The sequence below is a fragment of the Prionailurus bengalensis genome, chromosome A2 (assembly GCF_016509475.1).
Source record: "Prionailurus bengalensis isolate Pbe53 chromosome A2, Fcat_Pben_1.1_paternal_pri, whole genome shotgun sequence".
In the NCBI taxonomy this organism is placed as follows: Eukaryota; Metazoa; Chordata; class Mammalia; order Carnivora; family Felidae; genus Prionailurus; species Prionailurus bengalensis.
Window position 1 is genome coordinate 160978312 of NC_057348.1, and position 14850 is coordinate 160993161.

Sequence of the window (14850 nt, forward strand, 5' to 3'; positions counted from 1 at the left end):
TTTTTATTCACACGGGATGATTTTCTGATCACCCTTAACATCGGGTGATGAACCTACAAATGCAAGGTCATTGCATCCTTGGGCTGACACTTGGAATTTTGAATATCCGACCATGCTGCCCACACCAGAAAGTCCTAAAGGGCATGGGGAAAGTCTACTTTCCCCCATGGGGAAAGTATACTACAGTATACTTCATGTTGGCTCTGCCTTTCCCTCTCTCCCTAGACATGGGATTGGACCAGTTAAAATAAGTACACAGTAGGGGTGCCTGGGTGGCTCAGTCAGTTAAGCGTCCGACTTCCGCTCAGGTCGCGATCTCACGGTTCGTGAGTTCGAGCCCCGCGTCGGGCTCTGTGCTGACAGCTCAGAACCTGGAACCTGCTTCGGATTCTGTGTCTCTCTCTCTGTGCCCCTCCCCTGCTCATGCCTCTGTCTCTCTCTTTCTCTCAAAAGTAAATAAACATTTTTTAAAAATATTTTTTTTAAAGAAAGAAAAGTCCCCAGGACTCAGAGTTAAGTTCTTTCATTTGTGTCTTTCTTAGCATCTGCATTTTAATCAAATCGACAGGCTTGAGTGGCACTGGTGGCCGAGCTGATTTGGAATATGATCGATCCAGGAACAGATCATTTTTCTGGTCTTCAGTCAGAGAAAAGCTGAAGTAGCATTTGCTGGTAGGGTCTGAAATCTCTCTGGTGGCCCTACTTCCTGGGGAAAAGGAAAAGAAGGGCTCTACCTACTTTTCATCATTATCCTGGGGATCCTTCAGAGCAGAGAGCTGAAGGAGGAGCCTTACGAAACCCGAGTCCGTAGTGAGATCCTCCTTGAACCCTAACACAGACCTCTTTCCTCCGTGTGCACACATTTAATTATGCAAAATAACTCGTTCAAACATTTTTTAAATACCTAACTGATGCCATCCAGTAACCATGGCTCTAGACTAAGGTGATCTGCTGAAGGAGGAAGCTACTTCCGTTGGAGTATTTGCCTTAAACCTGAACGTCTAAAACAGAGGCCCAACGAATATGAAATTGGTTTTGAGGTTACATTAGCCCGTATGGATGGTAACAGATACTCTGCCGACCTCTAGAAAGACTTCAGGATCCGTTTGTCTTTTGCGTACTTGAAATTTATCCTAGAGAAACACCTAACTGTAATATAACCGGTTCTGATTTTTTTTTATAACAGGGAAAGAAATGGAAACTTTATTAGGCAGCGTATATTATTCTCAACTGTTATGAAACGTTACCCGCTTACACATTCCTGACATGCCCTATGTTTTATTAGAGTCCTGCAAAATGTTCACTTAAAGACATGATTGCTTTTTAAACTAAAGGTATAAAAGGCTCTACAGAAATAGCCAATGTAGACAGAAAATAGTAGCTGAGGCAGATTTCAGCCAAAGGTGAGAAAAAAACATTCTAATCCATCAGCTTGCGTGTCAGTGGAACTGAAGCAGGACGGCTCAGGTAGCGCTAAGATTCTCTCATGTTCCTCCAAAAGACTGATCGTGCTTCTCTGGGTCTCATGTCAGACAGAAGAGCCGAAACAGGGGTGGAGGCACTGACGTGTGGAAACAATGGCAAGATGGGCCTGTCAGAAACGGAACTCTCCTCTGGGGAAACAGGAAGTGCTGAGGACTTGTAGGAAAAAATGTCCACATCAGGTTATTTGGGATTACTAGTATCCTTGACTCTTACACTTGGCTTTTCCACTTCTTCCTCTGCAGCCAGTGCTGATTTCCCATATAATCCAGGACAAGGCCAAGCTATAAGAAATGGAGTCAACAGAAACTCGGCTATCATTGGAGGTGGGTGATGCATAGCACAGGCTCCTCACCTGTGGAAAGTAAGAATTGTCTGTAAATGCGTCGTCTTAAAAAAACAAAACAAAAACAAAACCATCATCTAGATTTTTACTTGATTTGTTTTGTTATTTAAATATGACTACGGATTGTGACCTACGGATGTGGAGACACGGTTGTAAATGTAACCTGGCTACTTAAAAAAAAAAGATTTTTTTTTTAATGTTTATTTATTTTTGAGACAGAGACAGATCGCGAGTGGGGGAGGGGCAGAGAGAAGGAGACACAGAATCCGAAGCGGACTCGGGGCTCTGGGCTGTCAGCACAGAGCCCAACGCGGGGCTTGAACTCACAACCCATGAGACCGTGACCTGAGCCGCAGTCAGACGCTTAACCGACTGAGCCACCCGGGTGCCCCATAACCTGGCTGCTTTTCAATGCTGACCCGTAAGAATGGGATGGTCGTGCCGGGCTAGCCAGAGCCTGAACAGGCAGGCCAGCCATCGTGCAGGAGCCACAATAGCCTCCTCCCTCCTCTCTTTTCCCCTTCTCACTCCCGCACATCCCAAAAGGCCCAGGATCACTTACTGCAAAAACAGGCAGGAGTGTGCCAGTGTGGCTGCCGTTATCTTAATAAAGATCATCAGAAAATTAATAAGCCAGGGTATCTAAAATATTCCAGTGTCTTTTCTCCCCAGGGATGGCTGCAAAATAATTGAAGCCTCCTAGCCCAGTCCTTCTTATTTGGGTTGGTATCCTTCCCCCCCGTTGCCCACCGTCTCCTCTGCCTGAGCCCCCCTGTCTTACTGCATCCAGGTGTCCCCTGCATGTCTGAGGACAGCTAATACTGTAATCGTATCAAGGGTCTTAAACCCAGCCAATCACCTTGGCTTAGTCGGTAGGTCTCTGTTCCACATGGAGAAGTAGATGCCTGTAAGAAATACCTGACTTGGGGCACCTGGGTGGTTCAGTCAGTTGCACGTCCGACTTCAGCTCAGGTCATGATCGCACAGTTTATGAGTTCAAGCCCCGCGTCAGGCTCTGTGTTGACGGCTTCAGATTCTGTGTCTCCCCCTCCCTCTGTCCCTCCCCTGCTCACACTCTCTGTCTCTCCCTCTCTCTCAAATAAACATTTTTAAAAAGAGAGAAATATATGTGACTCTAAAACTAGAATACATTTAGAATGCCGCCTAAATCACATTGTCCAATCACGTCGGTACAGTCTTATCAAGGTCCCTCTCCTCACTGTGTTTTGTTTTTTTAAGATCAACTTTATTGAAGCATGATATGCATGTGTGTAAGCGTCACAGGTCAGTGACTCGTGAGAAACACAAACACCCATAGCCACCACCACAATGAAGATCTGGAACATTCCCACCCACAGAAAGCTCTTTGTGCCCCCGTGTAGTCCATGCTTTGCCCTGCCCCACTCCCAAGAAGGGCCACCTCTGATTTGCTTTTTGCCGTGTTGATAACTTTTACCTCCTTTAGAGTGGCGTAGAAATGGAATCACAGAGTATGTCATCTGTTCGTGCCTTCTTTCGCTCAACGTCATGTTTCTGAGGTCTGTCCACATGGTTGCATGAATCGATAGGCTGTTCGTTTTTATTGCCAAGTTGTGTTTTACTGTGTGAATGTACTAGAATTCGTTTTATCTGCTCACCTGTGGCTGTTTGGTTTGTTTCCAGGTCTGAGCTATTTTGAATAAAGCTGCTATGGGTATTCTTGTTGAAGTCTTAGGTGAACATAAGTTTTCATTTCTCTTTGGTAATTGCTGGGAGTGCAGTTGCCGGGTGTGACAGAAAGTGGAGATTAGACTCTGTAAGAAATTGCCATACAGTTTTCCAAAACGGTTGAACCGTTTTACATCCCCGCAGTTCCTATCTGCCAGGCCAGGCTTGCTCCACAATCTTATCAGCACTTGGTATTGTCGGTCTTCTTAATTGGAGCCACTCCAGTGGATGAGTAGTGGTAGCTCGTTGCAGTTTTAATGTGCAATGAGCTGATGACTAATAACCCTGAGTGTCTTTTCATGTGCCTGTTGCCATTTGTGAATCTTTCGTGAAGTGTCTGTTTAAAACTCTTTCTCCGGGGTGCCTGGGTGGCTCAGTTGGTTAAGCGTCCAACTTTGGTTCAGGTCATGATCTCCCAGTTTGTGGGTTTGAGCCCCGCATTGGGCTCTGTCGTGACAGCTCAGAGCCTGGAACCTGCTTCAGATTCTGTGTCTCCCTCTCTCCCTGCCCTCCCCCGCTCATTCTTCTCTCTCTCTCTCTCCCTCTCTCCCTTCCTCCCTCTCTCTCTCTCTCTCAAAAATAAGCATTTAAAAAATAAAAAATAAAAACTCCTTCCCCATCTTTTAACTGGATTATTGGACTTCTTTTGAGTTGTAACAGTTTTTTATTTTCTAGATAGTTCAAGTCCTGTGTCAGACATATGTATTGTGAATATTTTCTCCAATCTGTGACATGCCTTTTCATTTTCTTAGTGCTATTTTTTTTTAAAGCAAGAAATCTAAATTTTGATGAACTCTTATTTTTTTAATCTTTTTATGGCTTGTGATTTTTTTAAATTATATTTTAATGATATGCCTCTTCAAGATTGTGAAGATTTCTTCCTATGTTTTCTTCTAGAACTTTTATAGCTTTGGTTTCTGTTAACTAAGTCTGTAATCACTTTGAGTTAACATTGGTACATAGCATGAGATAAAGGTCAAAGACATTATTTTCCAAACTAATATCCAGTTATTCTAAAACTGTTGAAAAGACTATATACTTTTTCCAAATTTAATCTCCTTGGCACTTTTGTCAAAAATCAGTAGACCATATATGTGTATGTCTGTTTTCTGGACTCTGTTGTGTTTTGTTGATGTATTATATATCTTTCTTTACCCAATACCATGCTTGCTGTATTGTTTTACCTTTATATTAAGTCTTGAGACAGCAACCATGCATTCTCCAGCTATTTCTTTTTTGTTTTTCAAAATTACGTTGGCTATTCTGGACCCTTTACTTGATTGCCATATAAAATTTAGAATCAACTTATAAATTTCTACCAAAGAAAAAGTTTGCTGAGATTTTCATTGGGATTGTGTTAGGTCTATAAATGGACATCAAAACAATACTGAGTCCTTCGGCTTTTAAACGTGGTCTGTCCATCCATTTATCTACGTCTTTAATTTCTGTCAGTAAGGTTTTGTGGTTTTGAGCGAACACAGCCTTGAACAACTGTGTTCAATTTGTTTTATTATAAATGGTATTATTTTATTACTTTTTTAAGTTTTTATTACTTTAAATGTTCTTCCAAGTATTTTCTTGCTAGTATATAAAAATACAGTTGATTTTTGTGGCCTTGCTAAATTTACTGTTAGTTCTAGACACTTCACATATATATATATATTACTTAGGATTTTCTAAGACATGGTCATGTCACCTGAGAATAGAGAAAATTTTTACTTCTTCACAGTCTGTACACTTTTTATTTCTATTTTGTTTTATTGCACTGACAAGGATTTCTGGTACATTGAGAGAGAGGACTTGCTTCCATTGTTTCCTGTTTTAGAGAGATTATGTTTACTCTTTTAGTATTGACTAGGGTATTAGCTGTAGGTTTCTCGTAGATGCAGTTTATCAGGTTGAGAAAGTTTCCTTCTACTGATACTTTCTGAGAGGCTTCACAATGAATAGAGGTTGAAATTTGTCATATGCTTTTTCTCCTATATTTCTTTAATGTGCTAAATTACATCGCTTTGTTTTTTAATGATAAACCAGACTTGCATTCCTAGAATTAACACCCCTTGACCATAATATATTCTCTGCCACACATTGCCAGATTTGATTTGGTAAAATTTTATTAAAGAGGACTTTTGCCCCATAGTTGTGTTTTCTTGTGATGTGTTTGTCTGGTTTTGCTATCAGGATAATGCTGGCCTCATAAAATGAGTTGAGCAGTAGTTCCTCCTCTTCTGTTTAACTGTCTATCAGTTCCTCAGAGAATAGCATTAAGATCTCCAAATATAACTGTGAATTGGTCTAATCTCCTTTCAGTCCTGTCCATGTGTGTTGCTGGTGTTTTGTGTGGGGGAGGGTGACATGAGAGAGAACCATGGCAACACGAGGAAAGTGGTGTTGGAGGGATGTATACAAGGTCTGTTTAACCTCCAGTGCCTCTCCTGCCTCCACCAGGTGTCATCGCTGTGGTGATTTTCACCATTCTCTGCACCTTGGTCTTCCTCATTCGGTACATGTTCCGCCACAAGGGCACCTACCACACCAATGAAGCAAAGGGAGCAGAGTCAGCAGAGAGCGCGGATGCTGCCATCATGAACAACGACCCCAATTTCACAGAGACCATTGACGAAAGCAAAAAGGAATGGCTCATCTGAGGGGTGGCTATTTGGCTGTGGGAGAGGGAGGGGCTAGCTATTCGGGAGGAGGGAACGGGACAAAAGTGCACCCTACTTTATACTCTTGAGCACATCCTTAAAATATCAGCACAAGTCGGGGGAGGCAAGCGACAGAAAATTCTGGAGACTGATCGCCACAAAAAGTACTTTTTAATATTTCTTTATAGCTGAGTTTCCCCTTCTGTATCAAATCAAAATAATACAAAAAATGCTTTTAGAGTTTAAGAAACAATTGAAATTTGTAGGTAATACTGTCTTATTTTGTGTGTGTTTAGAGGTGTTCTAAAAACCCATGGTAACAGGGCAAGTTTTCTACATTTTTAAGAGCCCTTAGAATGTGGATATTTTTTTTCTTGAGAAAAGTTGATGCACATGGCCTCCAGCATTCTCTTCCTTTTGCATATAGTCAATTTTTAATGGGCTGTCGTAGTAACTAGTTCGTGTTCATATGCTATTTCTTTTGGTGTCCTGTAAATTGGAAAAGGAAAAGAAGGGGCCAACAGAACCTATTGTTTGCCAGTTTTCAAAGAGACCTCAATCTATGCCTATTCTCTGAGCATTCCCACCTAAAGCACTGAAGGAAGTGAGCATATGGCACCTGTTGTGTAACAACACAACTAACACAGCAGAGAGAAGCATTAAGAACCAGGGGAAGGAGTTTCGCATATTGGGATTGTTGGTTTTATTTTTCATCAGATTCTACAAGCTAATACTGTTCCGTGTGCATAGTCTTAGACCTCTTCATGACCTGTGACTGTCAGCTACAATGTGGTGGTGACCAGCTGTTACAAAAGATTTTTCCTCTGCTTTACCTACATCATGTTAGGTTACACTATATGTGTGTGGGGGCACCTCGGTGGGGAATTAGAGCCAGATGCTATGATTTGTTTGCTCTGTTCCTTTTAGAGTTGTAGCAAGAGTGTGGACACTTTCTAATGAATGATGCATACATTAGGTTGCTCTTCTTATCTTGCTTTAAATCTTAGTTTTTAAGCCCTTGTGACAAAATCCTAGCAGACCGTGTCCTCCAAATGGACACGCCACAATAAAGCCAGGTTATGATTGCTATTATTATTGCTTTATTCCAGAATCATATGGAAAATACTGCCATATTTTCCATCATCTAATCCATGTATCGTTCCATCCTAAACAGACACACTGCCACGATTCAGGGACCTCTTTGGCAGATACATCTGAACCTTAGGTTCATGACCAACCTGATAACTGACTGTTGCTTCACAGAGAATGGACACGTCTAGTTAGTCCCACCTCAGTCTAATCAGGAATCTTGACCAACTTGTTCCAACAAAGAACTCGTTGGTTTTATTTAAAAATGATAGATTTTGTGTGTAAATAGATGGGACAAAGCTCCTATTGAAGCATCCAAGAAATAATTTCATTGATCTCTTTTTGTAAATTACACAGTTTATTTCTAGAATGACTACCATTTATGATCATGATAGTTCAGAGTCTGAATAAGTTAAAATTTTTTTTCAGACTCCAACATTTTGAGGAATTCAATAGGATCCCTTTTTTTCCTTCTCCTCCTGGAAGCATGTAAGATGAGGTTCAAAAAGTATTATTGCTGTTTTTTCTGACAGCGTGCCTCAATAAAATGGAAATTCTAGTTTGTTAGGGTTATATGTACATATTTTTCAAGATTCTCGGTATGCCTTTGCTTTTTGGAGGATCTCAGTTTCTTGGGTAATGAAAACTGTTATCTAGAGTTGCCAAGGGCCCCCTGCACCTGTATATGACACATTCCAAAGGAGATACTGGACCAGTTCATTCCCATCAGAGTCGAGGTAACAGAACAAAAGGGAATCGGAACGCCTTTCACAGTTGCTGACCCTCAGCCACTGTCACGAACACCCTTACCTTAAAGACGTCTTGATCATTATTCCATAATACACGTTGTTAAATGAAAAGTACGTGGTACGACTAAAGAACAGAACAGGAGAACCCAAGTGACATGTTAAAAACAAAGCCTGTTTTGATGACTACCATTAAGGGCTGTTTCGTGTATTGTCAAATTACGAAAGCAAATTTTAAACATTATGTTTTGTAGAAAGGTTTTTTAGAATTTGTTTTAAACCTGCTTTATAGCTATTGATTTTGCACTTCACAAATAATGCCAGATGAAAATGTATTGTTTCTGGCGTTTCCCGTGATAGCTTTCTTCTTTACGCATTGTGTCAGCATTTTCCCTTTCTTCCCAAAATGATTAAGGGGTTAAAACAATCAAAAACAGTCCCTGACAGTAAAACGGCCTTACTCTTTCTTTTCACTCTCTTCTTCCCTCTTTCCTGCCTCAAAAGGTGAAAAACAAAACCCAACACTTCCTTCACCAAATTTGCAAACCTAGGGCACTGGACTGACTGAGGGCTCAGTGGGTCTCCCGTGTCACCGCCATTAAGACATACAGTATGCCCTTAAGGGGGTAAGTCCACCCAGCAGACAAGACACAAAAACGTAGATAAGGTATTAAGTAACTAAGTTAAGTGCCAAAGGAGTGCTGGAAATCCTTGGCTTCTCTTTGGGATTGTGGGCTTCACCAAAAGTCCTAAATGTATCTATGAAGGCCATATCCAGTACGTTCTAAATGGTCAGTAATTTATGTGAAGATAAAGAAACATCTCTTTTTTCCAGCTCCCTCCCTTGAAAGCTCAGGACGACGCTCCCTCCCTTGAAAGCTCACGATGTCGTGACCCAAGCTCCATGTCTAATCTTGCTTTGTCAGTCACATCCCGCAAAACCTTGACATTCTTCTGTCCCAGTCCATTATCATTCTAGTCCAGAGGGCTAGTGGTAACCTCTTTAAATAATAAACAAAAACAAAAAGAAAAAAATTTAGAAACAAGAAGCTGCTTTAAAGTTTCAGGAAGAACTGATGGCTGACTTAAGGTTGTTTGTACAGGAAGCATCTTCCATGTAGAAAGCAAACACCTAGGTTTTGACGAGGTAGGAGCAGGACTTTGAAAGCAAGATCGGTGCCATTCTCAGCTCTCAAAATAACATATTCCCTAGAGCACAAGGAAACTAGCTTAGGAGGTGAGAAGTTACATTGTCAAGTTCTTCTCTGACCCTTCTTAATGCGTAAGGCTATGGGAGCTAGAAACAAGGGTTTGGAGGGCCTTTGTTGGACAGTTTCCCGTTACCCTGAGTTTCATGAACAAGCATCCTTTACTAACAGGAGCAGGGATTCAGAGGCATAGGAAAAAGAACTGGCATGAGCCAAAGAGTAGATCTTAATGTTACTGTTGAACGTCTGTGGAGCCGCCCCCAGATGCCCTCAGAGAGCTGGGCACAAAGACACACACCATAGGAAGTGCCAAAGGAAAAGTAGCTACCAAATAGGAAAACGCAGTGTCAGCGTGGCGTCCGGAAGAAACTTTTCTTTCCTTCTATTACGGGATCTGCTCTTTTTCTCCCTCTCCTTCCTTGTATGGGGTAAGCATTGCAAAGGTCTCTTTATGCCTCTAAACAATTAGCACCTCATTTAAACCACTTAATATTGTTTCCTTTTCATCATCCTGTCCAGCAGTTTTCAAAAAGAAAGGCAGCAGTTATTAAATTGGATGCCAGTTAGCCAGCCAAAAACAGGTCCTAAGTTACTAGTGACAACAGAACCAGCTGATCCTGAAGTAGATGAGAGACAGACAGCACGTCTAGCTGATTGGGGCTGAAACCAATCAGCGCCATGTTTAAAATGATATCATGGTGAGCATAGACCCTGGGCATCAGCTGATAGTGTCCTCACCCTTTCTCTCTCCCTGGCTTGCCACGTGACCTTTGTCAGACTGGTGAACCTTGGTCCCTCTTTGCCCCATATTTAAGATACAGCTGCTCTGCCCACTTAATAGGACAATCGTGAGGGGCCATTGAGTCTTGACTGCAGCGTCCTTTGACACCCAAATATAAAGACCCAAGTCAGTGGAGCCCCCTGGAAGACTTACTTTCTGGCCTGTGGTTGTAAGTCACACCAAATGAACAATGTGCCCACATCCGGGAGTGTGCAGACTTGTGAGGCATTGCTGTACAGCTGCTAAATTGTTAATCACGTAGACTGCCCGGGACCTAACCTGTCAATACTGGAAGATGCAACATCCGAAGGCCAGAGAAATCAGAACTTCACGTGCACAAAGCCCTGCGTCCCCACCCAGATGGGACTTACAGCTTACACATGCCCCCAGTGCCATTGGGCTGGCTCGTACGTAAGACGACACAAGAAACAAATGTGATTTTTCCGTGTAGCCTAGTGGCAACGTGCCTACACTACATACGCCCTGCATGATAATGTTGGAAACTTTAGAATAGATGTCTTTCACAGCAGTATTTTCTGAATATGCGTGGTATGTAGAAGTCATTGTCGATGAAATAGGGAAACCGTGTTGAAAAGTTGATTATCTCCCGTGGAGCAAGGACTGGCAGATTATAAAGATACCTGAGTGCACAGGTATTAATATCCAACATGCACTTCCAAGGTCACTTTCCAGATGAAAATGTGCTTTAAGATCAGGTCTACACAGGTGGCCTGCAACGTTTCCAAGTTCAGTTTATTTCCAAACAGCCACCGCTGGGTTCTAACATGGCTATGAAGACATCCTCTCAAAGTAGGCCAAGAAACAGTTCAGATGTTACTGATTCTAAGTTTGGTTGGGTTTTTGCATTTTTTTCAGTGAGCATCGTGACTGCGGAGGTCAGGGTTGTGAAAAGCTGGGCTAAGTATTCTTTCTGTAAAGTCGATTAGGATTCCACCCTGCGAAATGACACAAAAGTTCACTCTCTAAAAGCAACAGCATGTTAAACTACAATGAAAGAAGGAAACTATGTATGTATGCCTAATATCCTTTGTGAATGTCTTTCATTTAACTGAAATTATATTAGAAACCAGATTGATAAATAAAAAATCCAAAATAGTTTTAATTATCCTAAAAGCGATTCTTTGTGTTTTGTTCCACTTGATTCTCTTAGAAGCCATTTTCAACTTTCAGCGAAGAAAGTTCCGGGCACTGGAACATACATCTGTTGGGAATATAATCTTTCCCAAAACTACAGCGGTACAGTCACTCTTCAAAGACGGGTCTTCCGTGGACGCGTTCGTCGTTAACCTTCTTGGGCCACACATGCCTCCCCTCCCCCATTTTTCTTAATGTAGCATAATGGATATTGGCTCCATGTTTTAGATTAATTTACACACAGCTTGATAAAATGCAGTTAGAGTTAAGTGATGTCCAGAATACATTCCGAGCCTTGCTTAGAATGAGGGAGTAACACTGGATAATGGGCAAATGGATTCAGGCCAGTCAACCAGACAACAGAGATGTGCAACGTGTCTTTCTAAGTGCACTCCAGATGCGTTAAGAGCCGTAGTCCTAAATTATTCCTCCTACTTGCTGGTCTTCAGTTAACATTGGGAAGCCATTTCCTTTTAATCAATTCTCAGTGAAGCATTTCAACGTATACCAAATCAATGTGAATTCCCAGTTAAAAGCCCAACCTCTCTGCTCCTTAGCAATTCCCGAGGCCAGTCTATCGCAATGATACTCAAGTCTTCTAGAAAGCTCTTGGTAATGATCCTGCTTTACCGGTGTGACCCAACAGGTGGAGAATATCAGAAAGTCCCTTGAGTAAAGAAAGCCAGCACTTATGAAAGTTCACAGCACATTTTAAAGGAGTGAGCGGGCGTGTTAGGCCTTAACATCTCCACCAAGAACGTGTGAGCCACAGCACGCTTACCTCCCTTCCCAGTACCACCTACCATGCGCCGTGTAGACATCGAGATCAGTAATTTGCAGGAGGATAGTGCCTTCCTATGGCACAAGGCAGGATCTGTTGAGTAAATGGGGGTATAAAAGTAGAGAAGGGGCCGAAGGGAGACTTGTAGGGGGGATTTTACTCTTTGTCAGTAATGACATGGCATGGTGGGTTTACCAGAACATAGAGAAGAGGAGATCATTGTGTTCTGTCTTGAGAAGGGGTTTGTGTGAACCTAAGCAGAAAGCCAGCTCTTTATAGCAAGTGTTATGAGTAATCAGCACGTGCTCACTTGGCCTTGGTCACTCTGAAATCACAAATTCAGTGAAGCCTGAGCTAAATAATCCTTGTGCCTAATGGTCCCTCTCTCCCGGCAACACTTCCCTCCCCCCCCCCCCCCCCCACCGCACCACAAACACATCCAGCATGACTGCATAGGACCGGGAAGAGAACACAACTTTCTTGATTGCGTTTCCATGGCCTTTCCATCCATCTTCATTCATCCTCTGGGTGTACGTAAGTAGAATCTCTTGAGACGGGGCAAATATACACATATTCCGGGGATGCCTGGGTGGCTCAGTTGGTTGAGCATCCAACTCTTGATTTTGTCTCAGGTCATGATCCCAGGGTCATGGGATCAAACCCCACATTGGGCTCTGTGGCGAGCATGGAACCTGCAAGGGATTCTCTCTCTCTCTCCCCCTCTGGCCCTCTCCTCTGCTCACTCTCTCTCTCTCTAAAAACAAAACAAAACAAAAACATACACCAAGTCTTCTCCAAAGGAATGAAACCAACATTTTTTAAGTCCCTTGACCTAAGGTATGAGAAAGTTAGCCATTTCTTCTAAAAATAGAAATTCAAAATAATGAAATTTAAATTTTTTTAACATTTATTTATTTTTGAGAGACAGAGAGAAACAGAGCACAAGCAGGGGAGGGGCAGAGAGAGAGGGAGACACAAAATCCAAAGCAGGCTCCAGGCTCCGACCTGTCAGCACAGAGCCTGATGTGGGGCCCGAACTCACAAGCCGTGAGATCACGACCTAAGCTGAAGTCAGACGCTCAACCCGCTGAGCCACCCACGTGCCCCTCAAAATTATGAAATTTAACCTAAGATATGAAAGACATGAAAAAGGCCAAGAGGATGAAAACAATGAAGTCGTTTTGTGTTCACAAATAGCAATTTAGCAGATAAAATTCTTAAGTCTGGGAAGATGACCTCTAACCTGGGACACAAAAGCAAGCTTCTCGATCACGAAAGCTAGAGAGAGAGGGTAAGTATGAGGTTACCCCCCTGAGTGCCAATATATCCGGACTAGGGGAAACCTTTGAAGCCAGGGAGAAGGCACATTTAGGACAAATCAGAGGGAAAAATACTTTTTTTTTTTTAATTTTTTTTTTCAACATTTATTTATTTTTGGGACAGAGAGAGACAGAGCATGAACAGGGAAGGGGCAGAGAGAGAGGGAGACACAGAATCGGAAACAGGCTCCAGGCTCTGAGCCATCAGCCCAGAGCCCGACGCGGGGCTCGAACTCACGGGCCGCGAGATCATGACCTGGCTGAAGTCGGACGCTTAACCGACTGTGCCACCCAGGCGCCCCCAGAGGGAAAAATACTTTATAGTGGAGCTGGTAAGACTTGTTACGGGCAAAAAACCCAACCCAACAACACATGATTATCTTCCAAAAATAACTGAAATTATTTCAACAGTGACCTCACCACATGGATTTTAAAGGGAAATCAAGATCATGGAATCATAATTAATTTACTAAATCTTTACAGAACACCCTCGTGTGCACGCAGTGCTATTCTCGACACTGAGGATTCCCTAGAGATCAAGAAGACGCATCCCTTCTCTCAGGAAACTTAGGTTCTAGCAGGAGAAAGATAACAAGCAGATAAATAAATAATATGGAAGAAAAGTCAGGGGAGTCCTTTTATTTTTATTTTAGGGAAGGAGAGAGCAAGCATGAGCTGGGAAGACAGGCAGAGGGAGAGAAAGAATCTCAAGGAGGTTCCACACCCAGCAGGGGGCCTGACGTGGGGCTTGATCCCACAACCCTGGGATCGTGACCTGAGCCGAAATCAAGAGCTGGACGCTCAGCCGACTGAACCACCCCAGGCAGGCAGGGGATTTATTTTAGTTCATTTTAATAACTGCTTCCAACTGGCGGTGGGGAAGGACTCCACAGAGGGGACAGTGAAGCTGAGAACTGAATGAGTCTTTCAAAGATGAAAGGAGGCCTCATTCTAGATAAGGGAACAACTGGTACAAAGGCCCCGAGGGCACAGTGAGCTTGGAACTTAGACACAGAGAGTCAGTGTGTCTGGAACGAGGAAGAGAGAAGACGCCACCCACTACGTGACCGTTTGTTCTCACCCAGTTCTGAGCTGGAGAGACTCAAACACCACAACTTGAAGGTTTTTACAGTGTATCTGGCAAGGTCCTCTAGGGAAGCAGACTTAATAGGAGCAAGAGAGAGATTTATCTAAAGGAATTAGTGCTTGTAATTGCGGTTGGCAAATCCAAAATCCATAAGGCAGCCTGGCTGGTTGGAATCCCAGGAAGGACTCCTCTGCTGTGGTCTTGAGGCAGAATTCCTTCTTCAGGAACCCTCAGGATTTTTTTTCCTCTTAAGGCCTTCAGCTGATTAAGCGAGGCCCACCCACATTATGGAGGATAATCGCCTTTACTTGCAGTCAGCTGACTGTAATTGTTAATCACATATGCAGAAAACCCTCACAGCTACAAGTAGACTAGTACGTGATTAACCGCCTGGGCACCAGACACAGGCCAGGTTGACAGAAAATCAAGCACCACTGAGGGTTCCACTAGGGCATCACGGGGGGAAGGCAGAATTGCTTCCAACATTTGTGTGTGCGTGAC

At 42.9% G+C, this 14850-nt stretch overlaps 1 protein-coding gene across 1 annotated transcript in view; it reads left to right on the forward strand.

The window, feature by feature from the left end:
- CNTNAP2 (contactin associated protein 2) overlaps positions 1-11141 on the forward strand; it is a 1977233-nt gene extending 1966092 nt beyond the window's left edge. The window contains exons 23-24 of the mRNA XM_043589809.1: positions 1728-1808; positions 5984-11141. Coding sequence (XP_043445744.1) covers positions 1728-1808; positions 5984-6183 — 281 coding nt within the window. The 3' untranslated portion in view covers positions 6184-11141. The remainder of the gene's footprint in view (positions 1-1727; positions 1809-5983) is intronic.
- The last annotated feature ends 3709 nt before the right edge of the window (positions 11142-14850 follow it).